This window comes from Paramormyrops kingsleyae, chromosome 4, assembly GCF_048594095.1.
Source record: "Paramormyrops kingsleyae isolate MSU_618 chromosome 4, PKINGS_0.4, whole genome shotgun sequence".
Lineage (NCBI taxonomy): Eukaryota > Metazoa > Chordata > Actinopteri > Osteoglossiformes > Mormyridae > Paramormyrops > Paramormyrops kingsleyae.
Genome location: NC_132800.1, coordinates 30,702,336 through 30,727,195, shown reverse-complemented (window position 1 = coordinate 30,727,195; position 24,860 = coordinate 30,702,336). Strand labels below are relative to the sequence as shown.

Sequence of the window (24,860 nt, the reverse complement as noted above, 5' to 3'; positions counted from 1 at the left end):
TCACCAGAAACTCAGTATGTTCTTTTCTATGCGTATTTTAAGGCAAAGAGGCTTTGCTCAGTCCGCATTTTTCTCTCTTCAGCCACTGGAGACCACATCCTGTGATTTTTCTTTTTTATCGGTTTTATTCCTTCACTTACAGATAATTACTTATGTCTTTCTTTTCATTCTCAATTTCGAGCACAAAAATCGTTTTTTGCAAATTAAAACCTTTCACATGGGCATCCATGCTGCAGAAACTCTAAGTCATCCTGTGCAACTCGATGTCGCACTACCACCACCCAAAAGGAAACAGCTGACCCAGTCTCCGGTTGTGCAAAACAGAAACTGACAAATTATAATTCCTATTTCCAAATGCTTTAATGTACTAGAAGTCGCGATCACGTTATGCAAAAAGACAGCAGCAGACATCTGGGGAGAGTTTTTTAAGTCGTTTAAAGGCGATCAGCTTTCGCCGGTGTGGATGATCCTGTGCCGTTTGAGGTGGTGCAGCAGAGTGAAGGTCTTGCCGCACTGGCCGCAGCAGAAGGGCCGCTCGCCGCTGTGGACGCTCTGGTGCGTCTTCAGGCTGCTCTGCTGGGTGAAGCACTTCCCGCAGGTGCCGCACCTGTACGGCCGCTCCCCCGTGTGCGTCCGCAGGTGTATCTTCAGGTGCGAGGAGCAGTGGAAGCGCTTGCCACACTGCGCGCAGCTGAACGGCCGCTCACCCGTGTGACTGCGCTGGTGTATCTTCAGGTAAGGCAGGCGGCTGAAGCTCTTCCCACAGTGCGTGCAAATGAAGAGCTTTTCCCCGGCGTCCGGCCTCCAGAGGTTTTTCGACCTGACAACTGAGCTCAGTCCGTTGTGATCCATGGCATACCCATCGGTGCTTTGCGCATCTAAGCTCGGCCCCGAGGCGCATGGTATCACACCCAGCTGCGGCTCTGACGAACCATGGTTTTGCTGTGCGTTTGCGAAGGAGACGTTCTCCCCCATTGAGAACCGTTTCTCCCCGGACAAACTGTGATTTAAACCAGGCAAAGTCCCTTTGCTGCACACCGTCTCCATTTTAGCCTCCTCTTTTACGCAAATGGTTTCAAACCCATGACTGTACTGTTTGTGGAAGGAGGGCAGAGAGTTTCCGGGACTCGCCATCGGGGAAAGCCCGGGCTGAAGCTCCCTGTGAGCCGGCAGGATCTGCGAATATGGTTCATTTTCATACACGCAGTCGGTGAACTCCACCGGCGCGTCCATGTCCCCCTGCGGAAAGTTATTCCACAGCTGACTGTACTCAGCCTCCGTGCCCTGAGGGCGGCCCGCACCGCGATCAAACTCCCTGGCCTCCGCGCTGTTCCCCTGCCTGGCTTTCCCAGCACACCTATGTCCAGCGAGCTCCACTGCGCCCTCTGCAGGCCCCGCGCCGTCCACTAGGGGACGAGGTGGGACCGGCGTGTCCTCTGCGGGGGACGATGCAGCGTCACACACCTGCTGGCAGTGCGGACGCTCGAGGGGAAGCCTCTCTCCTTCGTGTGGATCAGACTCCGCTGCTCCTGTTTCAAGGACACCGGTAAACTGCACAATGACAAAAGCTTAAATTCATAGACATGTATAATATTCAAGAGCATTGATTTGATTTCAACATAGGCAGGGACCAAATTAGCCCTGATCCCCCGGCCCCCCTAAACAAACATGGTTCTCCCACAATATAGGTAGGCACACGCCCCTACTGTCCATACCCAAATCTGCACGCCTGATAATACTGCATGTATGGTTCTGATTATAGGTTTCAGTATTTACTAGTAACGTTTCACAGTGGACTGTCCTAATGCATGTATATCTGGACAGTAAATAAGTAGAACACTATTGCATGGATAAACCATGTTAAACTAACAAAAAATCATCCTCATCAGCATATTAATGTTTTTACAAATTTTGTTCTAATAATATAGTTCTACCTTCAATGCTTAATCTTTATACATTGATAAATAAAACATTGTGCATTACAAGGCTACCTTAATTAAGTCACAGGGTAAAGAAACGTCATCATGAATGGAAGCATTTTGCCAAGCAGTAAGAAAATGTAAACGCCCGATATTAAAACTTTCTTTGCAGATTAAGTACAATATATTAACTGATCTCTCAGGCCTGATGAAAAACAGCAGGCTGAACAGCCACGGGGCCATACCTGCCTCACAAACCCACCCTAGCAGTCAGTCCCCAGCCATGCTACATTACTCAGTGTATTTCCAAATATTTACCCTCCCCGTGTATTTTCAGAAGACCTTGTGGGTTATTTTTCCAAGCATCTTCATCAGGTTTCTCCTCCTTAATGAAAAGTTCCTGGTCACCCACTTCCTTGTCTGTCACCTGTGACAGAGGAAACTGCTATAGGACTAATGCAAGGCAGTGCATGAAAATGATGACTGAATAATATAAGTATAATGTCTTAATGAAAGTATTTCAGAATCGTTATGCCATTTAATCAGTTCACTACCACATTATTTAAAAAGCAAATATCATTTAGTCCTTAACACAACCAGCACATTTCTTTTAGTAAAAATCCCTCGGGTTTTTAATTCCTGCTTTTTGAGAATTACTACTATGCAGCAGGAAGCTGCCGAGGCAGGATGATGAATCTGTATGCGATCTGACCTCATATCCCAAAGTAACGGACTGCAGCAGAGTCCCATCATCCTCAGCAGCCGTAGACTCGTCATCTCTATACAGACTGATGCTCCAGTTCTTTCCAAAGCTGTTGTCTAAAGGGCAGTGTTCTTCCTCTGCAAGAGTAAATTAAAAAGACACGCACACACAGCGGCGCTAAAGAGGTGAGTAATCCAGAATGAAGCTGGGAAGGAAGCAGCCGGTACCTGCGCTTTCTGCAGATCGCCCTCGCCGGGACCGCAGCTCGCTCTCCATCAGCAGCAGCTTCCTCCTCAGCGCCTCGTTCTCGCTCTGACTGCGGGAGACTTCCAGGCGCAGCACAGCGTAGCTGTCGTCCACAAGTTTGCCGATTTCTGCTACCGCTGCCTTGGCCAGAATGTCCATGATCGCAGCTAACTGTGTTTGAAAGGCTGCAGAGTTCGCCATTTTAACGGACGATCGCACCAGGCGAGCCTGTTTAGTCACAATATCGTCCGTATGAAAGATAGTAGCTAACGGAGTCCTTTATTGTCCAGTGCAAAATAGCTAACTTGATATTAAATGTTTTATATTGTTTACTTCCGGACAGGTCAGGAAGTTACGGTGATGTCACCTATTACCGTAAATACCGAACATAAGCCGCAGCAAAGGATTTTCTCCGGTTCATTTATTAATAACAATAGATGGACGTAGCTTCGCGACCCTGAAAGGTTGCAGAAAATGGATGGACGGACGTAGCTTCATACCTTCATTGTTCATGTTCTATTTCCACACTCGCCCAGCACCACCTCCATTCTATATGTTCTCCCTGTCTTTTAGTAGGTTTTCATTGGGTACACTGTAATCCTTCCATTATACTGAACCCATTATACACTGTACTGAAGAAGTCGTTACGGAAGATACATGCATATCATATGTTTGTTTTTGGAAATGCACTAACATCTGAATATTCCAGTACATATTCAGAAAAGGAAACTATATGTAAATAAAACAATTCCTATGGATACCTATAGAAACAAAAAAAATGTTGTCTTGTGTCTTTTCCACCTGCTCCACTCCTGTTTTTCTCTCTACCCAATGTTTCTTAACCCAGCCCAATCAAGAACACAGATTATTTGGTACATGATGCAAGCTGGAAGAGAGCAAAGATGTGGACTGGGGTTCCTCAGTTCACCCATGTGTGGCACCACATCTGTACCTCTTCTGCTGGAGAATTTGCTCACCAGTAGCTAACAGTGTTTATTAAGAGGCTCAAAAGACAGTAACAAATCAATACAGAAATGGAAAAGACACAAAGCCTATTGTATGATACAAACCTCTCATCCAATCACATTAAACATACAATGCTTTAACCACTAAGCAACCGTGTTGACTGGTTCACAGATGGTTTTCTGGTCACTTTTTCAGACCCAGTGGTTCCATTTAGCCAAACCATTGCTAGATTCAAGGCTGTACAGCTATAAACTAAGATAAGGAGCAGAAGAGAGTAACAGTCAACACTCAGTAACTTATGTGAATGAATAATAGTCAGAAAGTAAGTCTGAGCATTAAGAAATCCCCAATTTGTGACTGATTAGTCTCACGCACGTCTCTGCAGCTGTACGACGCATATTCGGCTTTCTGGCATTCTTATATTCTCTGTCACTCAATGTGACTAACAGTAAGCCCACGGCTCTGGGACACAGACCTCACCTTCCACTTACCCTTAACACTACATCCAAGAACGGGCCCTGCATGCATTCCGGTAACCTTTAATAAGCTCCATAACACCCTCAACCTTCACAGATACTCCTCTCTTAATTTATAAACAAATTACACGATGATCCGCTTTAACTATGTCTACATTATAAATACAAACAGAATTCGAGCTAGTTTTTTATTGCACTTAAAATTTCTGCAATATACACATACCCCCTTTCATATAAAACCAGACACATATATAAAACCATGTGTCGCATACCAGATGGTTTCCAGCATAGAACATGCCTGGCCAACAGTATGGGAAAAGTGACATACTGCACTGTCAATGTCTTTATTCAAACACAGCAAGATGAGCATTATGCTGCAGACCGAACACACAAAAGAATCTAAATATGAACCAGAGTTTCATTATCGAGGAAAATCAACCAAACACAACTGGTCCTATGCAGGTGGTTTATTCTTAAACTGTTCTAAAACAAACTAAGCTATGGCAATCCAGTAGAAGGCTGCATGCTTCCAGTAGGAGTTAATAAAAAAAAAGTGATAGAGAAATGTTTTTATATAGCTTATCCAAATGTTTAGTATGGTAACTATGGAGACAGTAGTGACAGCCAAAGGTGTCCTTGGTGATACCGTATCACCGTGATATTTTCGGCCAGTTCATAGCAAACACATTCTGCACAATTTTCTCTCTAACACGCTTGTACAAAACAAGTTCAGTGACAAACGAAGCACTGGTATACAGCAAACTGTCAATGACCTTAACAACCTTGGCATTGTTGCAATTTTTATACATACAACTGTACATTACAGGACTGAATGGGCCATTGCACAAAGTTTCATGTGTAACTTTACAATGCCTTTTGCTACAGTATCAATTGGGGCACCATGATTTTTTTCAGCATTTATAACAAGTGATTCATTGAGTGCAACAACAGACAAGTATACACTAAATGTGATACCTGTGTACCAATGTCAAAAATACTTCAAGCAATACCGCCCTCTGTAGATAATATGGCATCACACACAGCTAAACACAGGAATATGGTTTTACAGACATTTCAGTCTTTTTTAACACTGACGCTACATGCAGCTATTACATCAAACTGGAATTTATCATAATATTTATGCAATTGCACTTAATGTACCATACAACATACTATCACAGTAACCAGTGATGAGTATATACCCATATTGTTAGAAACAAAGGGTAAATCCCATTCCAAGATAATGTTATTTCTTTCCACCAGTGTGAATCTTCTGATGCACCTTGAGAGCACCTAAATGCGGGTAACTGTTCCCACACATGTAACAGCTATAAGCTCTGACAGCCGCGTGCCGGCACTGGTGTGCATTGCGGTTAGACAAACAAGAGAACGTCTTTTTACACATATCGCAGCTGTACGGTCTCTCGCCAGTGTGCACCCTCTGGTGCCCCTTAAGGCTGCTCTTCTGGGAAAAGCACTTCCCACATGTGGTACAGCTGTAGGGTTTCTCTCCCGTGTGAATCCGCTGGTGTCTTTCCAGGTGGCTGAATCGATCAAAGCTCTTCCCGCACTGTGCGCAGATGAACCACTTTTCTCTCGTGCAGGCCGTGTGACCACGCACTTTCTTAAGCTTACCCAAGCCATTACACCTCAGTGCAAGCCCACCTGCATCCTGAAGCCCAGGGGCTGTCCTGAGCATGTGCACATATGAGTTTGCTAAAGACGACAAAGGTCCTTCTGAATCTTCCTCAGCATTTGGGACAGATAACAGCTCTGTAGGGCAAGAAAGAACACGAGAGTCCTGGCCAGAAACATATGAACAGCTAGAATCACCAGTTTCTCTTTCTCTGTTCTCCAGTTTAAAGGAACTCTGTAGTGGTCTCTGAGTTTCATCCATCGCATCCTCCAAGTGTACATTAATCTCGGAAGTGTTTTTGGGTTCTCTTGAGTTAAGCTTCTGGGCTGCTGTGAGCAGGACAGCTTCATCCTGCTCCGCCTTCACTAAAAAGTCTACCCTACCGAGCTTCTCTTCACTATGCCCGGACCTGAGATGCTCAGCAAGCCCACTAAAACCTTCATTAGTTACAGGCGGCGTATCCTCCTCTTCCGCGGTGTCTGCACGTGTGGAGTTCGTATCACGTCCCCCCTCACAGTGTTTGCGTTGAGACGGTGGTCTTTTTGCGGCACTAGCATGTCCTGCGTGTAAAAAGTTGGCAAACATGATTTAAGTTACAATTAAATAACAAATCTGTAGCTAAAATGCGTTTATTATATAGTGCATAAAACCTTCACACGTACCCTGGTCTGTTCCTCCCAACTCATCACCAACCTGGACGCCAACCGAGCAACTGTTGAAGGTGGACTGTTTCAGTGCCGTCCTCAACTCATTCTCCATCATACTTAATTTACTATTAAGCACCTCGATCTCACTGTCTCGTCGACACACTTCTAGACGTAACATTTCCGATCCATCATCAACAAGTTTACAAATCTCTGTCACCGCTGCTTTCACAAGCACGTCCATAATAGAGGCTACACGCGTCTGAAGAGTAAAAGACGTAGTCATTTTACCTAATTCGTTTACACCGCTCCCATCTGATTTTAGACCTGGTGTATGCCTTTCATAAAGGAATCAAACTGTAATGAGCATAACCTGACAAGTGAAGTGTTCTGTTTACGAACTAAAAACTCGTACATGGTACGTTTCCGGATGGGAGACGGAAATGACATAAAATATTACCGTAAACAGTAAAAAAGACACGCACTTTCTTAATTTTGCGGGCTCATGTTCCCGGAACTTAGTTCCTCGAATAAAGCCTCCCGACTCATCTTTATTTATCTGTCATTTATTTTGGCCGCATTAATTTGTATTAAATATATGCTTTAATAATTTTACTTATTATTCTGCCACATTACAACAGTTAGCCAAAAGAGCTAGCTGTCCATCATATCTCTGCAGAAACTTGCAATGAATGAATAAATCAAACAAATATGATTATTTCTATAACAAAATCCTGATCACAGAGCTAACTGCATGCCTATGGGTGCCTGGCTGCAGGTATCATGCACGCTGTAGAAAACTAAACTTAACCATGAATTAACAGTGAATTTACTCCACACAAAAGTAATTTCTACATTGAAAATGATTTTATTCAGGGGCCTCCCTGAACTGGATAGATGGTCTGGTAGAGAATTATGTGACAACACTCCCAAGGATATGAATGTATGTCTCCCCAACTGAAAGCACACAACCAGTAAGTTAAGACCTCTTAGTAAGGCTGGTAAGATTTTCTACCTGAACATAAAAAATATATGGGAGTACATAATTATTCCTATGCAAGCAGGATTGAAGCATTTTTTCCTCTTGCAATTTGATATTACAATTTAGGTATTCAGCCCAAGAGATGAACAGATTATAGAAAAAAATGTTGTAGAGAATTATATCAAAGATAAAAGGTGCTGTGTGGACATTAATATTGACCACTGAAAAACTTATTTGCATATTAATTAAACTATACTTGCACCATTAAATTGACCCACTTAATGTGATCAATTTTTGGTAAATGAAGTAAAAATAAAACAAAGAAGGAGAGAGAGAACATGAGGGAGGAAGAGAAGGGGTAGAAAAGTGACTCAGGAAGTCAGCAGGGGAAGTTTTTGTGGTTTTTTGCGTCACTGTCACTCTGGTGCTGCTCATGCTGAAACAAGGTAAGCGCACATTCTTTTACTGATTCCCTCCTTTCTAATTTTGAACCGATTCTGAAGGCTCATCTTTGGGGTTCTGCTGGGGGAGGGGGACAGACACTCAGGGCGATTTGGACGATGCTTGGGCTAGCAGGTGCTCGAGTGGGGACATTTCTTGGCGTTATAAGTCAGGCCTTCATAGCGCAGCGAAGATTTACTTCCGGAGATCGAGTAGAGGAGAGAGAAAGCCGTAAGCAGGCCAAACAAAGATGAGATGTTCCAGGGGACAGGGGACAGATAGTCGGATATATGACTTGAGTTTTCACGGCTCAAAGGAGGGGTAAATGTAAGTGTTTCGCCATGAACTGTCAGGGAGACTGAAACATTACAGAATGTGCTCGAGGGTGTGGCCTGTTTCATTTTTAGAGCTTTCATGGACTAACAGAAGGAAGTGGAGGGTGCAGCATTGCTCACTTTGCTTCAGTAAAGCCTGCACTCCGGTGCCGTACTGGCATTTATGTTACGAAGTCCCATTTCGTTAATGAACACGGTAAGATAATAGGATAGACTGTATTGATCCCAGGGGGAGATATGTAAAGTGCAAGCAAAAAATAACTATATAATAACTATGATGTAAATGAATATGTGAAGAAAACATGTTGTGAAAAACTATTGATGAAATAAATATAATAAAAATAAATCAACAGATGATATGTGTGCAATTACAAATAGATAGCAATGGATGTTTATTTTGTCAAAGATGGGGTTATGGCTGACTCATTGGGAGGCCCAGTAACATTTCCTAGCAGATTGTAGTGGTGGACAGTGGCTAAAGGTGTTCCTGGAAAGCCCCCCATGAAGAAAATGGGCAGAATGGTGTTCTCTTGTTTTACTACCATCCTCTTCTTCGCTTCTGCCTCCAGTTGGTCCAGGGTCAGTCCTGTGGTGGAGCTGGCCTTCCTGATGAGTTTGATCAAGGTCAGTCCTGTGGTGGAACTGGCATTCCTGGTGAATTTGATGAAGGTCAGTCCTGTGATGGAACTGGCCTTCTTGATGAGTTTGATGAACGTCAGTTCTGTGATTAAGCTGACCTTCCTGATGACTTTGATCAGGGTCAGTCCTGTGATGGAACTGGCCTTCTTGATGAGTTTGATGAACGTCAGTTATGTGATTAAGCTGGCCTTCCTGATGAGTTTATTCAGGGTCAGTCCTGTGATGAAACTGGTCTTCCTGATGAGTTTATTCAGGGTCAGTCCTGTGATGAAACTGGCCTTCCTGATGACTTTGATCAGGGTCAGTCCTGTGATGGAACTGGCTTTCCAGATGACTTTGATCAGGGTCAGTACTGTGATGGAGCTGGCCTTCCTGATGACTTAGATCAGGGTCAGTCCTGTGATGGAACTGGCCGTCCTGATGAGTTTGATCAGGGTCAGTCCTGTGATGGAGCTGGCCTTCCTGATGAGTTTGATGAACGTCAGTTCTGTGATGCAGTTGGCCTTCCTGATGAGTTTGATCGGGGTCAGTCCTCTGATGGAACTGGCCTTCCAGATGACTTTGATCAGGGTCAGTCCTGTGATGGAACTGGCCTTCCTGATGAGTTTGATCAGGGTCAGTCCTATGATGGAGCTGGCCTTTCTGTTGAGTTTGATCAGGGTCAGTCCTGTGGTGGAGCTGGCCTTCCTGTTGAGTTTGATCAGAGTCAGTCCTGTGGTGGAGCTGGCCTTCCTATTGAGTTTGATCAGGGTCAGTCCTGTGATGGAGCTGACCTTCCTGATGAGTTTGATCAGGGTCAGTCCTGTGATGGAGCTGGCCTTCCTGTTGAGTTTGATCAGGGTCAGTCCTGTGATGGAGCTGGCCTTCTTGTTGAGTTTGATCAGGGTCAGTCCTGTGGTGGAGCTGACCTTCCTGATGAGTTTGATCAGGGTTAATCCTGTGATAGAGCTGGTCTTCCTGATGACTTTGATCAGGGTCCGTCCTGTGATGGAGGTGGCCTTCCTGATGACTTTGATCAGAGTCAGTCAGGGTCAGATCCAGCAAGTGACAGCATAGAAATGCACGCTGGCCACTACAGACTGATGAAACTTACTCAGCAGCTTGCTTTATATGTCAAATGACTTGAGTTTCTTCTGAAGTTAGAGGTAGAATGTTTGCTCTGGCCTTTCCTGCATAGCACTGCTGTTTTATCCATTCAGTCCAGTCAGCTGTTCATGCAGACCATCAGGTACTTCCATAACTGCACCACATCCCCCTGGATGCACCCACTTGATCCCCTCCTTGTCTCCAGACTTGAAGCCCTCTTCTTCCTGTTTAGCAGGTCCCTTGTGATCCACGGTTTTGTTACTGGGAAAACAGCACGCAAACATTGTGGGGACTGTGTTATCCACATAAAAGTGGATGTAGTCCATGATGCAGTGGCTGAGTCCCTAAGTGTCCTCCCAGTATGACTCACAGAATATGTCCCAGTCGGTCTTCTCTGAGCCATCCTGCAGTGCCCTTTCAGCCTCCTTCGTCCACTTGCTTATGGTCCTAGAAGAGACTGGTAGCCATTGAAATATTTCTTTGCAGGTGGAGGTTAGATGTACCATATTGTGATCAGAGCTGGCCAGGGGTGGTGGAACAATGGATTCACTGTTGACATTTAAAAGGTCCAGGGTCCTATTTGTGAGGGAGGATGGGAATGAAATATGACTGAAGTCACCACAAAATATATTATCTCCATTATCACCGCAGCTTCTGCCAATGGGGGGACATACATGGCAAAACAATGGTGCTTGAAAACCGCCATAGCACGGTGTCGGACACCTGAAGATGGTCCAATAAAAACATCCAGTGTATTCACTGCAGTCACCATCCAAAGGTTGATGCTGGTGAATTCACTCATCTGCTTTTTCCCCTCAGAACTGATCAGCAAGGGTGCCCAGGCGTGACGAGGTAGTAAACGCAGCACCAAACAGCGAGACACGCCGTGTGGCCCGCGGTGCCCGCAGATCTCATACAGCGCGTTTAAAAACACGGAAGAGCGAGGCGGCCAGACCACAGGACCACAGAGTACAGAGCTGTGAAGAGAGCCTGCGTAACCATTGCCAATTGATGTTAAGGAGAGACGTGGCACAGACAGGGGAGCGATGCGGAGAGGAAAGCGAAAGGCCGGCAACAGGGACAAAGTCTTCGGCTGTGACCTGTTGGAGCACCTGGCTGCTTCTTCCCAGGAGAGTGAGTCCTGTAATTCACTATTGTTTCCCTTTATCTGTTCACGCTTTCACCATGCCAAAGGCCTCTACCACAATACTAAACATTAGTGCAACTATATTACCATAGGTGCTACAGTATTTATTTAAAAAACAAGCAAAGAAACAAACAAATATTTACTAATAAATAATATTTATATTACTAAATATAAATATAATTGACAGTTTCACCACACTAAAGGACTCTACCAGAATACAAAAATATTAATACTACAATATTACCATTTATGTACATTATGGTAGTGTATTATAGTGTATTTGAATTATATGCAGTTCAGTCATTTAATTTGTAGGCCTACAGTACTGTAATTTGAAATTTGTAATGTTAAACAGGTGTACTGAATTTTGAATCAATAAAATTATGTAAATAGCGACGCTGTCCGGTCTGTTATATTTATGTAATACATATCCAAATGTCAATTAGATGTTAATCTGCCTGAGACATAAAGAAAAAGGAAAAAATTGGTTATAATGGTCATCCATTTATAGTGATCGGTTTCACCCAGACAGATGTGATCACTATAAGTGGATTCCACTGTACTGCAGACTACCAAAGATATCCACACTCCATCATTCATGACAATCATAAACCAAACTGAAGATCAAATTTAATTCAAAACTCACTCAGTCCACGGGATTCATTTTCGAGAATATTTCTTAGGACTTAGTGAATGTTGGGAATTTAACAGAACAGACTCCATGAGAGCTGATTGAGTTTTGATTCTCGACACCATAACATATGATGAGGAAGGCTGACTTTAGGTTACTGGTGATCTCATCGCAAAAACAACAAAAAAAAAAACAGACTGGGTGAGTTTTGGAAATTTTGTCTTCACTGTCATTTCTGTTTCACATGTCATATCTGTTTTGCTTTACCTGAGACAGTGTTTTCTGTCACAACATGTCAGTGTCATGACCTGCTCGTACCACAAACTGGTGTGCCACGCTCTCTTATTCACCTCGTGTGAAACCCTGATTGTTACCAGCTGTTTCATGTTATTTCCGGCTTGTCCTGTGTATTTCAGTCCGCGTTTGAGTACGTTTCCCTAGGTCTGTGATTAACGTTGCTTGTTTGGAGTGTGTTCCCCGTCAGTAAACCCTGTCTGCTCGCATTCACAGTTCCCTTCGCCCGCTTGCCTGCACCCGTCGTAATAGTCAGGCACATATTCCCTCTCTTACTTCATTGTTTCTCTTCTCCCTTTGGCAGTTCCCCTGGTACTACGGTATTGCAGTGAGTTTATCGAAGAGCATGGAGTCGTGGATGGAATCTACCGGCTGTCCGGAGTATCTTCCAATACTCAGAAGCTGAGGTTCGCCTGTTATATCTGCAGTTGAAATAGGTCTAGAAATGGCTACATGTATGGGTTTAATGGGAACTAAACGCTGTGTGCAGGACGGAGTTTGATGAGGGCTCCCCAGACCTCAATAAGGAAGTGTACCTGCAGGACATACACTGCGTCAGCTCCCTCTGCAAGGCCTACTTCAGGGAGCTGCCCAACCCACTGCTCATGTACCAGCTTTACGACAAGTTTGCCGTGAGTTTGCTAGCATTCTGCCAAACGGCGCCCCGCAGAATCCCGGCCGCTCTATGAGAGTCACATCATGCCCTGTCGGGCATCATTAGAAGATTTATCTCCAGTGCTGAATATCAGAGGAAGTTCGGTTTAATCTGAATCATGACATACATTTGTGTTTATATCCATCCATCCATTTTCTAACTGGTCAGGGTAGCTTATTTGCTTTAGCTAATAGGAAAAACAGTATATAAGTATAATAAATGTAAATAAAGTATATGAATTTTTTTGTCATTAAAAAGAAAACCAACCTCCCTATTTTCAGGAAGCAGTATCCATTCATCTGGAGGACGAAAGACTGGTGAAGATCAAGGATGTTCTGAAAGAGCTGCCTACTCCCCACTACAGGTACACGATCCTCCATGCCCATCCCCACTACAGGTACACGATCCTCCATGCCCATCCCCACTACAGGTACACGATCCTCCATGCCCATCCCCACTACAGGTACACGATCCTCCATGCCCATCCCCACTACAGGTACACGATCCTCCATGCCCATCCCCACTACAGGTACACGATCCTCCATGCCCATCCCCACTACAGGAACACGATCCTCCATGCCCATTCCCCATTAAAGGTACACAATCCTCCTTACCCATCCCCCACTACAGGTACATGTTCCCCATCTACAGGTACACTATAACTGCTGCCTTTACTTCCTCAGCGGACAGTGTTAGCAGTTGAGGGAAGCATTTCTTCAGAAGTTCTTTTCTTCAACAGGTTTGTTTTAGTATCTGACTAAAGTCCTTTGGTCTTTCCTCTCAGGACTCTGGAGTATCTGATGCGTCATCTAGTGAGAATGGCCGCTCACTCCTCGCAAACCAACATGCACGCCAGAAACCTCGCCATTGTGTGGGCGCCCAATCTGCTCAGGTGACTGGAGTTCCCAACTCCGGGTCCCCATCGCTCATTGAGGAGCCATAGTTTAGCCCCACCCAACATCTCCCCATCGTGGGATGGAATGAATGGCAGTTTCTTTATGTTTAAGGCCGATTGTAGATCCAGCAATAGAGCTTCTTTGCTTGGACTGGAAAGAAAGAGACGTGTGAGACATGCTGACACAAACCCAACAAGGATATCAACAAGGGTTCTGCTTGGCCACCACTTGTCTCTTTCTGCAGGTCAAAGGACATCGAGGCATCAGGTTTCAATGGCACGGCTGCGTTCATGGAGGTGCGTGTCCAGTCCGTGGTGGTGGAGTTCATCCTGACCCATGTGGCCCAGCTCTTTCCGGAAGAAGGTGACTCTGAATTACAAGCTCAGATTTCATTATTACAAGCAAGGTTTTTTTTGTTTTGCTAAGGTGATCCTTTTGGTCTCTCCGTATCTGCAGGCAATACCGGCGAGCGCAGACAGTCCCTGCCCTCACCAGCGTTCGCCTGCATCGAAGACAAGATTAGCCCTTCGCTGTTCGCAGGCACCATCAGTCCCGGCGATGGACCTCTCCCCATGCGGCCGTACCACACCATCATCGACGAAAAGTACGATCCTCTGGGTCACAGCAGATGCCGATGGTAGTGAAGCCAGCACATTATTTCAGCGCTGGTTTAGGGGTTTCTTAACATTTGCGATCCCACACCATGATTATAAAACACGCACCTGCCCCACGAGCTCACACCTCTGAAGCTCACTGTGGTCTCCTGTTTGCGCCTGCTTGTTCTGAAGGAGGAAGGGCTCGCTGAAGAGCAGGAAGTGGACGTCCATCTTTAATCTGGGGAGCAGGCTTAATGAGAAGAAGCATAAGTGTTCCAGAAAAGGTGAACCCTGGCACCTGTGAAATCTCTCCTTTTCTGCTCTTCCTGCATACCACACAGTCGCCACAAAGTTGCCATGTACTGCCCCGTTTATATCTCCCTACTTCTCTTTTCAAATATAATCCTTTATCCGCCATTTTTTTTACTATATAGACCCATAATACCCGAATGATACACACAGGGATTATGTCCAAATTCAGGTGCTGCTCCCTTCTAAGGCCGCATTCAAAGACTGAATCTGTCACAGCGGCTTGTGCCATTTCAAAGGCTCCTTCAAATCCCGTTTAGAAATGCATCCTTCTTTTCCTGAGCTGTGAAGGATCCACCCGTTGGATCACTCACAGCTCAACATATCCCAAGATTCATTGTGTGAACCTACAAAGGCCACATGGACCACATCCTTCAAAGGACACAGCCAGGGGCGGATTAACTTTTCTGGGGGCCCCAAGCTGACACTCTGATGTTGCCGATTCAGCTTAACCTCCCCATGTTTCCCGAAGCGGGACAGAGCCCTCATGTTTGCCGAGCCGGGGCCCTCATGGTTCTCAAGGTGGGGGGGGGGAGCCCTCATGCTTCCCGGTGCGGCATGGGACCCTCATGTTTGCCGAGGTGGGACAGGGTCCCATCCCACCCCATCAAACATGAAATCCATCCGAAGCGTAATCATATTTTGTGTCTTATTGTAGACTATGTATCAAATGGTGTATCGCCTAAAAGGTATGAATGTATCGATGAAATGGCAAGTGCTGAATGTGAAAGAAACCACGGCTTTGTTAAATACCATCTTCTTATTGGCCTAGAGATGTCACATGGGTGTTATTTTCGAGTAACTGCACAGGCACTTCCGGCAGCCTAATAATAGCTTTAATGTTTTAATTTAATGTTTCCTATGATGGTTTTGATGGCAATGTAAGGGACTTACAGTAGCCTGTAAGTAGCCTGACTAGATATTCTATCCTTATAGGGACTATATGTTTACCAGCACGTTGGAACATTATTAAATGCTAAATAGATCATTTTCTTCTAAAATATTAATCTTGACTAGTTTATTCAACCACTGGTGTTCGTTCGTTTGCTGTGGTATAAGGGGGATAAACCGCTTCGCTTTGCGTCCGGCCGCATTACACCAACTTGTTGTGGTTTATCGCTTAAATATATCTGCATGCAAATGTGGCCCCAACCTTTTATTCCCGCCTGGGTCAGTATCGTAATAATGTAACATGGCTTTGTGGTGGCTTCTCTCTCATTGCAGAGAAGGAGAAGAGCAGCCTGAGACCTGCCAAAAGCATGGACTCACTGAGTTCTCCCTCTCAGGAAGGTGGGCTATCCTTTCTCAGGGACATTTACAGCACTTTGTATTTGATTGAACCAGAATGAACCTGATTTCAGTGATCATGGAAGTTATAGGAAACAATGTATATAAGTAAAACAGCCCATTAATGACTTAATCTGGGGCGCAGTGGTTAGCGCTGTTAGCTCACTCTCCTGGGGACCTTGGGGGTTTCCACGAAGCAGGATTTCTCGCCTTGCTCATAATCTCCACTAAATGTCAGTGAACGAAGATAACGTCACTTTAGCCCCGACAACCTTAAATCCAACAAATCATCCAGCTAAGCAAGAAATCCTGCTTCGGGGAAACAATCCAAAAACTGAATTTCGCGTGTGTGTGTGTGTGTGTGTGTGTGTGTGTGTTTGCGAGCAGGTATACTTTACCTTATGGGGACACAATATCCCCACAATGTGATGAATACCCATTTTTTTCACTCAATTTAATAAAAATCTGTGACTGCAATGAAAAAACTAAAAATGCAAAGACTCTTGTATTTTGCTTGGTTACTTATGGTTATGGTTAGGGCTGGGTGGGGGTTAAGGTTGTCATAGTTAGCATTAGCATTTTTCCCATAGAAGTGAATGAAATGTCCCCATAAAGATATGTTTACCCCACGTTGTGTGTGTGTGTGTGTGTGTGCCCTGTAGCGGGTTGGCACCCTGTCCTGGGCTATTCCTGGCCTTTCACCCCTCAATTCTGGGATAGGCTTAGCTTAGGACTCCATTTTGACGGCATTGATTGCCTCTGTTCCTGCAGGACATGGGAAGCGGCCAGACCAATGCCTCCTGTCGTCTCCCAGTCAGCAGCTGACGGTCACACCGGGAGGTGGCGAGTCTGGCGGCCTTGCGGCCTCTACTGGTGGCATGGGCAGCAGCTATGCGGTGACGTACCGCAGGGGGGGAGGTGCCAGTGTGAGTATGGTGAGCGGAGGGGGCACCCCCGGCACCTACAGTCGGCTGGACTCTGGGGGCGGCCTGGCCACCGTCATAACGGACCGCCCGATACCCAGATCCCCCGCTGCCAACAGCAGGGCCGAGCGCCGAGCGGGCATCCACATCTCGGGGCCCTTCTCTGTCACCGTGCCCCTGCACATCACATCGGGCCTGGCCCTGGGAGTCCTACAGGGGGCGGCGGGAGAAAAGGCGGAGGAGCCGGGGGGCCAGAGAGGAGAGGACAGGGAGCAAGGCGGGAAGGGGAAGAGAGTCGAGCCGGGAGAGTCCCAACAGCAGGCGAGAAAGGGGGAGCAAGAGGGCAAGGGAGGCGGGGATGGAGAGAAGGGTCTGGAAGAAGGAGAGGCTGCATCAAAGGATGGGCGAAGAAGCAGGAAAGATGGTGAAGAAGGAGAAGCAAGGAGGCAAGGCGCTGAGGAGCAGATAGAGAGGGCTGTCAATGGAGTGAGTGTGGAGGAGCGTCCATCAAAGGCCGGAGGAGAGAGAAGAAAGGAAGGAAGTGAAGGTGAGGGAAGATCAGATGCTGGACAGCCAGCCGAGAACAAAGAGGAACAAGAAGACGATGAGGAGCAGGAGTATATGGGTAAGTGGGGAGAGCCGGCCAGCACTGAGGTTGCTGTAGGGCTTTGGGGGATCAGCACTGAGGTTGCTGTAGGCCTTCGGGGGATCAACACTGAGGTTGCTATAGGCCTTCAGGGGATCAGCACTGAGGTTGCTGTAGGCCTTCGGGGGATCAGCACTGAGGTTGCTGTAGGCCTTCGGGGGATCAGCACTGAGGTTGCTATATGCCTTCGGGGGATCAGCACTGAGGTTGCTGTAGGTCTTTGGGGGATCAGCACTGAGGTTGCTGTAGGCCTTCGGGGGATCAGCACTGAGGTTGCTGTAGGCCTTCGGGGGATCAGCACTGAGGTTGCTGTAGGCCTTCGGGGAATTGCTGCGGGATAATCGGCCTGCTCTCATCACAGACATGAAAGGCAGCATACCGCTGTATGACGACTCTCAGGACCTGCCACTGGACTTCCAGGATACATTTGGCTTCCTTGACGTCTTGGACAACATGACATCAAATCAGGTGTGTGGCCTGTATGTAAAAAGGTTGAAACCCAAGTGTGTATATGAACAAAATCATATATAATCATAGCAGTGGATGGATGGATGGATGGATGGATGATCTGTAATTACTCCAGTCATACAACTTGGTCTTCTTTATCTCTACAACAGGGATGCAATAAGTTAACAATTTAGATAAAGGGCAAGAATACCAGTTTACAAAAAGATTAATACTTTCATAGGAATAAATCACCTTGTGTAAACGGATTCTTATTCATTCATTGTATTGGCTAAGGCAAATTTGGATTGCTTTAGTCGGAGTCTTTCTGATTTTGTTTAGTTTTCTGCACGGAACCAGCAGATTGGCTATGCAAAAAGTAGGAGGGGCAGATAGGGACATTAAGGTTGAGCACATTTAACCTGATGAAGGTAACGTAGATCCTGAATTAGAGTCAGACAAAGGTAAAATCATGGCAACTATGAATGAACAAATGAACAAACTAATTTATCCTGTATCTTTCCTTTCTCAATTTTTCTCCCTCTCTTCTGTCCTCTGTCTTTATCGGCCAACCAGGTGAACGAGTTCTCTGTAGAGCCCCCATGTTATGACACAGAAGAAGAGGAGGATTTGAGAGATGAAGAGAAGGACCAGCAAGTACCCAGTTTGTCCTGCCAGGAGCTGGAGCACCTCCCCGAAGAGGCGATAGAGAGTAACCCCCCCACAGAGCTGGACAAAGAGGACACGGAGACGCCTGTCCAACTACGCCAGAAAAACAACCAGCTGGGCTTCCCCCCACACAACCGGGCCTGCAAGTCACAGAGCCTACCTTACAAAGCAGGCCTCTTCCTCCAAACGGCCATCAATTTTAACGAAGAGTATGATGATGATGATGATGATGATGATGATGATGATGAAAGTGAAGACGACGAAGGAAGTGAAGAAGACGATAATGAAGATGACCAGCTGTTCTTTAGTCTGCCATCCAGCATGACGTTCCGCAGCCAGCGCCAGGAAGATATGGAGCACAGTGTGACCCAAAACATCGAAGATGGCCGCACCTCCCAACTAGGTCCAGCAGGGGGCGACGGTACCGGACTCAGCCCGAGTGCTGAGGACTTAGAGGCAGAAGTGAAGGAGAGAACAATGGAGCCACCAGGCTCAGGGCCGGCTGTCGACGCAGAAGCAGCAGAGACAGCGGTGGACCATGACGAGGTCGAGGGTGAAGAAGGAAGGCCAGAGCAGGCGGAGAAGACAGAGCAGGGAGACCCAGCAATCGAAACACACAGACAGCGGTAAGTACCAGGATTACATAACGAAACTCCCGGAAACCACGAGCATGGCTGCCATTCTTAGATTAACAATTTTGTCCATTTTACTTATATTTTTCCATATGTAAACACAACAACATACAATCATACATAGAGGTGTATATATTTATCCACATTTTATTTTGGAAGCCAACTATAACTTTAAGGTGTTAAAAGATGTGTGTGTGTAAAAATATATGTATATAGGACATTAACTGGTACCAAACACCTCTCTGAATTCATATATTATATGGATGCATTATATTTATTTATTTAAACAGCTCATACAACTTTATCTGTACTCTACTGTAAATGCAAGTCTAGCCTTGAAGACTTACTCATTGGTGTTTAATAGCACATAATCATGATTTCTGCTGTTTTGTTGTAGCTTGATTGACCAATTGGGATGCTTATTGGTATTTTTTGTGATGTTTTTAGCTAATTTAATGCTTGTTATTTTATCATATTGTATATTTTATGTGTTATTTATCTGCTAAATGGAGTTTTATCATTGCCGTTCAGCACTTTGGTTAAACCTATTGTGTTTATTTTAAATGTGCTGCACAGATAAAGCTGACTTTGCCTTTGACTTTCACAGTGAGGAAGAGGAGTGTCAAGCCGTGGGAGTTCGCAGCGAGGAGGAGGAAGACAGTTGTGATGTCAGAGGGACTCCAAGCAGGTCTGAGGATAGCCAAGACCACATGGAGGCTCCAGATGAAGCAGAAAGTGGTTCACAGGTGAACACTGTGCAGGAGAAGCCTGAGGCTACGCAAGCTAACACTGAAAGAGACGATTCTGAAGGTTGTTGTCAGTGCGTCGATCTAGGGGACTCAACAGACGGGACACCACTGGAAGAGGAAGCTCTCAGTTTGGGTGTGGAGCCTACAACCCCACCTGGAACAGAGGACGTTTCTCCTCCCGGGACACCTTCTGAGCTGCCCCCTCTGTCCCCGAATTCTTCTGAGATGCCACCAGAGGATAATGTTGTTAAAGAGGGGACCATAGCCGTCAGTGAGGATGCCATGGCTGGGATTTCTACCGAGGGGAGAGAAGCTTGCCTTCCCTCCGAGAATGTGGAGGAACGACCCGGAAGCTCCACTGAGATGACAGAACAAGGAGAGAGAGAGGTAGCTACTGACAGAGAGGGAGAGGGAGAGGAGGGAGAGGAAGGAGAGGAAGGAGGCGAGGCCCAAATTAGCGATGATATGCAGGAGCAACAGGACAGCAAAGAAACACACGTGGATTCCTCAGGACAAGATGACAATGACTATGCAGAGATGATAGAGACTGATGGACTATCAGAAGTAGCAGATACAGAAGAACAACACAATGAATCTGAAATGAACAAAAATATCCGGGAAACGAATAAGGAAATTAAAGAGGTAGAAGAGGAATGGAGGGAGAGCATGGGGGAGCTGAAGGTAGGGCAGGATGAGAAATCTGAGAGGGCGACGGAGGTTGAACTGGGGCTGCTGAGAACTCTGGTGGTGTCAAAACAAGTGCAGCCAAAAGTGTACCACGCCAAGGCAGTGCCCGTCGTCCCACCCAAACCCCAGCTGTCCAAACTGGCAGCCCTGAACCTCCGACAGCAGCAGCTGCAACGAGAGAGCAAGAGAGGGAAAGAGGGAGAGTGGCAGAGGGACCGGGATAAAGATAGAAACAGAGAAGGACAGGGGTCCAAGGAAGTGGACAGGGAGGTGAAGAGGAACAGTCCGATAAGCATGTATTTTGATCAGGCTGTTGCCATGGCTACCGAGAGAAGAGGGAGGGAGATGGAAGACAGAGAGCGGGAGAGAGAGAAAGAAAGGGGGATGGATGAAGAATGCGAGACAGAAGAGAAAGGGACTGATGGAGAATAATGCAAATGCACGGTAGGGGGCGATATTGTATAGCCTGCAGAAATGATGTTTCGCATTCATGGTGAACCATGAATAATAGAAGGTAAGAATATATAAAACAGAAGTGTGTGCAAGAAACATATGAAGGAATGTATTCTGTGTACTGTATTAGTGAAACTGTCCTGCTAAACCAGGGGTGGCCAATCTTATCCGCAAAGGGCCGGTGTGTATACGGGTTTTCGCTGCAACTCCCTAATTTATATTACTAATTAGAGGACTGATTGGCTGAAGGGTCCTCACACCTGGGTTTGAACAGCTGACCTACAGATTATCCCAAAAACCAGCATACACACCGGCCCTTTGCGGGTAAGATTGGCCACCCCTGCGCTAAACCATCCATCTCCCATGTATATGAAAGACGAAAGCACAACAAAAATAGTTAATAGTTGTAGTTGATTATAGTTGATACGGTTATTCAGATCCAGTTACATCCATTTAGGTAGCAGAGTTGTAGTACAGTTCGGTAATCCCAGAAATAACCTTTGGATATATTTTCAAGTACTTCAAATGTTTTATGTTCAAATATTGTCACCCCCAAAATCTGAAATTCAAAATGATCATGGTTTATTGTAAAATGTAAAAATGTATTTTTACTGAATTGTACCACTAAATTTGTATTAATTGCCTTGGCATTACAACTGTATTTTTGTATGTTCCCGTGTTTTATACAATAAAGTTATTCTATGTTTTAATCAGATTTTTCTTCATGTAGTTTTTAGAACAAATGTTTACAGCTCTTTTTTGTTATACTTACGTATTGCACTAATACCTAAGAATTACACAAACACCGAATCATTACACAACCTGTGAAGGGACTGCAAGTCAAAGGAAACGTCACAGTTTTACTTCTCTGTATTTAGAATACAATTTCCAGATGACCTTTACTGTCATTATCAGCACGAAACTGCTTGTGCATTAAGAACAGTGCACAGAACTAATAATTCAGGTGGGATAACACGACTAAGTGCTTTCGTGTTATCGGAAGTAGGTGTGGAAAAACACTACGGTCGCTATCCTCTCTTCGGCCTTCCGACCGATAGGTGGCACCACAAGTCTTGAGCAGCCGGTGACCCTCAATTACGGCGTATTTCAGAAGAAGAAGATGTATCTCCGGAAATAAATGTGTGGCATCTAATGCGTCTGTGCTCTGGTTTATTGGAAGCGTGCTTCTTGTTGCGTTCTCACTGTTTTACATTTTGCACATGAAAACAGTAGTTGCCCCGACCGTGAAAAAGGTGGTGAGACACGATCCGATTAAAATGCAAAACTGTGTCGACTTCCATTCCCAGTTGACTTCCATCATGGACATATTAACAAAAGCTGCCGTGGCAGAAATTATCAAAGTTGTCGAGGACAACTGCTGTGTTTTACGCTTGGAAATTAACCGGAGTCAGAATGAAAATGAACGGCTGAAGAGGAAGATACAATGGATGGAAAGCGAGTTACGGGGGAGTTACTGTGCTAATGTTTATGACGGATTACTGGGAACAAAAAACGGTAAATCCCATAAGATTATTCAGAAATTTAATCTACATCGATGAAACGTAGCCTTTATTATACCATTCGCATGTTAATATTATATTTGACAATTAAAACTAACTTTAAGTATCAATATGCTTAATTGTGCAGTTCCCACATTGCCTCTAATGAGTTTTCTTGCGTTTCGATTAAAATATGTGTTTACGTATAGGTGCCAGCATCTATTATTTTTGTCGAATACTCAAAACATTACGCTTGGTCATGCAGACAAAAAAAACTTTAACCGGAAAGTATTGCAGCAACTGTGAATCACACAGTTATGTATCACGTTTTTTTTCTTCATGTGTTCCATTTTCCCTCTCAGACACTGTGTCTAGTCATGACACTGAAATACTGCCTCCCGTTGACCACCCCCAGCGTGAGACAGACTGTGACATGGAGCCTGTTGCTTCAGAAGCTCCGGAGGGCCAGGCGGTGAGCCCTACAACGGATGCCGGAAAACTCCCTGTGCAACAGAGCCCTTTTCTCAGCAGTCAGGAAACCCTGGAGTGTGTAGTGAAACCTGAACAGGAAGAAGAGCAGAGTCCAAAGGGATCCAGAAATGATGAAGGAAACCGAACAGACGAGGGATGCAGCCTTCTCTGGACGTCCTTGACACAAGACTACAGTGACACAGGCAGTGAATATCCAGATTGCTCCCAAATTGCACCTGTTACTGTAGGGTGCTCGCATGGGGTGTCATTTCAGACAGCATCACCGCCTGCTTCTACGCAAGTCGAAGATGCTTGTGAGACACAGTCACTGCTGAATAATACCTGGGACTTCATGCCCAATACAGTCCCCATTAAACAGGAGGCTGAAATACACTCAGTAGCCAGTGATAAGGTCAGATCAGATAAACCTCACTCACAGCAAGAGCAGTATGGACAGAAACTACTGCCGTCTGGAAAAAACGAGCATTTGACAATAAAGCTCAAGCAACAGGTACATAAACCAAAAGGTAAACAGTTAAAAGTCGACAGAAGCCCAGGAAGGACAAACTTATGCGGAGAAGACAAAGACAGATGTACCCAGAACAATGACAACTCTGCCAGGAAGATAAAGACGCAAACAACTAGCTCTGGAAAAAAGTGGTTCATCTGTGCACACTGTGGGAAGAGTTTTGCTTATTTTAGCTGCTATAAAATTCACCTGCGAAGTCACACTGGGGAGAAGCCATACAGCTGTGTCGAGTGCGGAAAGAGTTTCACCCAGCAAAGCAATCTCACAAAACATGAGAGTGTCCACAGTGGGAAAAAGCCATTTAGTTGTACACAGTGTGGGAAGAGTTTCAGGCATCGGTATAATCTAACTCTCCACCAAAGAGTTCATTCGGGTGAGAAGCCATTCCAGTGCATGCAGTGCGGAAAGAGTTTTGCTCAGTCTTGTCACTTTAAACGGCACCAACTATGTCACGAGGGTCAAAAATCCTATAAGTTAGTCACCTGAAATTGAGGTTAATTTTTGACATATTTATAAATGAGCTTTTTTTAAATTAAAAGATTTTATGAGTTACCCTGTGTTGCCATAACACCTCACACAGCAAATTCACATAAGTGAAGAATTTTGCATTTTTGGAATGATAACTCATGGAGGATCATTTTTTCATACTTAACATTCTTTCAGATTTGTCAGAAATATATGCAAAATTGAACCAAGTTGTAATGAGGTAACTTCTCATGTTAGAAAAAATGCTGGGTAACAATGGAACAGTTTAAAAGACTTGGGGGGGGCAATATTTGTATCTACATAGTATTTAAACAGGAGAAAAATTTCAGAAAAGTGGTGTATAGGGGAGTCTGATGGTGAAAGGTTCTGTGGAACAAGCACGGAACCTGCATTTGCATTTTGTGTTATGAACCATGACACACAACTATTGTCGAATTTTTATTTTAAATATTTACATATTCATCCACAATGCATATTCTGCTCGGGGTAGAGGTGGAGTCTGGAGTCTATCTCAGATGGCACTAGGCTGGAGAACATCCTGTACAGGATGATATTTATATGTATATCCTGTTAATTGTTGGCTTGCAAGACAGTTAAAAGGAAAATGGGAATGTATGATTCTGATTGTATTTAATAGTAAATGTGTGCAGATGAAGTTATGTTCCATTAAAAATGTGTAATGCATCTTTTGCAGTTATGCATGTTTTATGTTGAAAGCTGTTTTTGTCATAAGTTATTGTTTTTGCAATTTACCAGAGAGGGTAGTGATTTTTTTCCTTATGCA

The 24,860-nt window shown here is 45.0% G+C and overlaps 4 protein-coding genes across 6 annotated transcripts; 2 read left to right on the top strand and 2 right to left on the bottom strand.

Annotated features, from left to right (window-relative positions):
* Positions 1–341: 341 nt before the first annotated feature.
* LOC111833153 (uncharacterized) lies at positions 342–3,823 on the bottom strand. The gene is made up of 4 exons (XM_023791120.2): positions 2,850–3,823; positions 2,632–2,759; positions 2,238–2,346; positions 342–1,529 (listed from the first exon to the last, which is right to left on the bottom strand). Exons 1-4 carry the CDS (start codon positions 3,067–3,069, stop codon positions 445–447), a joined length of 1,542 nt encoding a protein of 513 aa, XP_023646888.2. The 5' UTR covers positions 3,070–3,823; the 3' UTR covers positions 342–444.
* An 817-nt stretch (positions 3,824–4,640) lies between these two features.
* On the bottom strand, positions 4,641–7,019 carry LOC111833154 (uncharacterized). The gene is made up of 2 exons (XM_023791121.2): positions 6,609–7,019; positions 4,641–6,506 (listed from the first exon to the last, which is right to left on the bottom strand). Exons 1-2 carry the CDS (start codon positions 6,874–6,876, stop codon positions 5,557–5,559), a joined length of 1,218 nt encoding a protein of 405 aa, XP_023646889.2. The 5' UTR covers positions 6,877–7,019; the 3' UTR covers positions 4,641–5,556.
* Positions 7,020–7,958: 939 nt separating this feature from the next.
* Positions 7,959–21,804, top strand: arhgap30 (Rho GTPase activating protein 30). Of its 3 annotated transcripts, none has more exons than XM_023791103.2 (14): positions 7,959–8,018; positions 10,893–11,207; positions 12,450–12,552; positions 12,636–12,777; positions 13,082–13,164; positions 13,585–13,692; positions 13,941–14,059; positions 14,153–14,300; positions 14,485–14,576; positions 15,826–15,891; positions 16,660–17,436; positions 17,819–17,925; positions 18,478–19,196; positions 19,810–21,804. In XM_023791103.2, the coding sequence occupies exons 2-14, from the start codon at positions 11,120–11,122 to the stop codon at positions 21,068–21,070; spliced, it is 3,813 nt and encodes a 1,270-aa protein (XP_023646871.2). In that variant the 5' UTR covers positions 7,959–8,018; positions 10,893–11,119; the 3' UTR covers positions 21,071–21,804. The 3 variants fall into 3 exon arrangements, with proteins under 3 accessions (XP_023646871.2, XP_072567213.1, XP_023646872.2); XM_072711112.1 differs by lacking the exon at positions 7,959–8,018 and adding an exon at positions 8,244–8,340; XM_023791104.2 differs by lacking the exon at positions 7,959–8,018 and adding an exon at positions 8,411–8,544.
* A 406-nt stretch (positions 21,805–22,210) lies between these two features.
* On the top strand, positions 22,211–24,760 carry LOC111833148 (uncharacterized). Its single transcript, XM_023791107.2, has 2 exons — positions 22,211–22,606; positions 22,953–24,760. The coding sequence occupies exons 1-2, from the start codon at positions 22,312–22,314 to the stop codon at positions 24,074–24,076; spliced, it is 1,419 nt and encodes a 472-aa protein (XP_023646875.2). The 5' UTR covers positions 22,211–22,311; the 3' UTR covers positions 24,077–24,760.
* The last annotated feature ends 100 nt before the right edge of the window (positions 24,761–24,860 follow it).

Bases quoted from the DNA above. Each gene is read 5' to 3' on its own strand.
- arhgap30 (XM_023791103.2), top strand. From the start codon at position 11,120: ATGCGGAGAGGAAAGCGAAAGGCCGGCAACAGGGACAAAGTCTTCGGC. The intron at 12,553-12,635 runs GTTCGCCTGTTA...CGCTGTGTGCAG, and splicing joins TCCAATACTCAGAAGCTGAG to GACGGAGTTTGATGAGGGCT. The intron at 13,693-13,940 runs GTGACTGGAGTT...CTCTTTCTGCAG, and splicing joins TGGGCGCCCAATCTGCTCAG to GTCAAAGGACATCGAGGCAT.
- LOC111833148 (XM_023791107.2), top strand. From the start codon at position 22,312: ATGAAAACAGTAGTTGCCCCGACCGTGAAAAAGGTGGTGAGACACGAT. The intron at 22,607-22,952 runs GTAAATCCCATA...TTTCCCTCTCAG, and splicing joins ATTACTGGGAACAAAAAACG to ACACTGTGTCTAGTCATGAC.
- LOC111833153 (XM_023791120.2), bottom strand. From the start codon at position 3,069: ATGGCGAACTCTGCAGCCTTTCAAACACAGTTAGCTGCGATCATGGAC. The intron at 2,760-2,849 runs GTACCGGCTGCT...TTACTCTTGCAG, and splicing joins GCGATCTGCAGAAAGCGCAG to AGGAAGAACACTGCCCTTTA. The intron at 1,530-2,237 runs GTAAATATTTGG...TCCTTGAAACAG, and splicing joins TCTGAAAATACACGGGGAGG to GAGCAGCGGAGTCTGATCCA.
- LOC111833154 (XM_023791121.2), bottom strand. From the start codon at position 6,876: ATGACTACGTCTTTTACTCTTCAGACGCGTGTAGCCTCTATTATGGAC. The intron at 6,507-6,608 runs GTACGTGTGAAG...TTTTACACGCAG, and splicing joins GTTGGGAGGAACAGACCAGG to GACATGCTAGTGCCGCAAAA.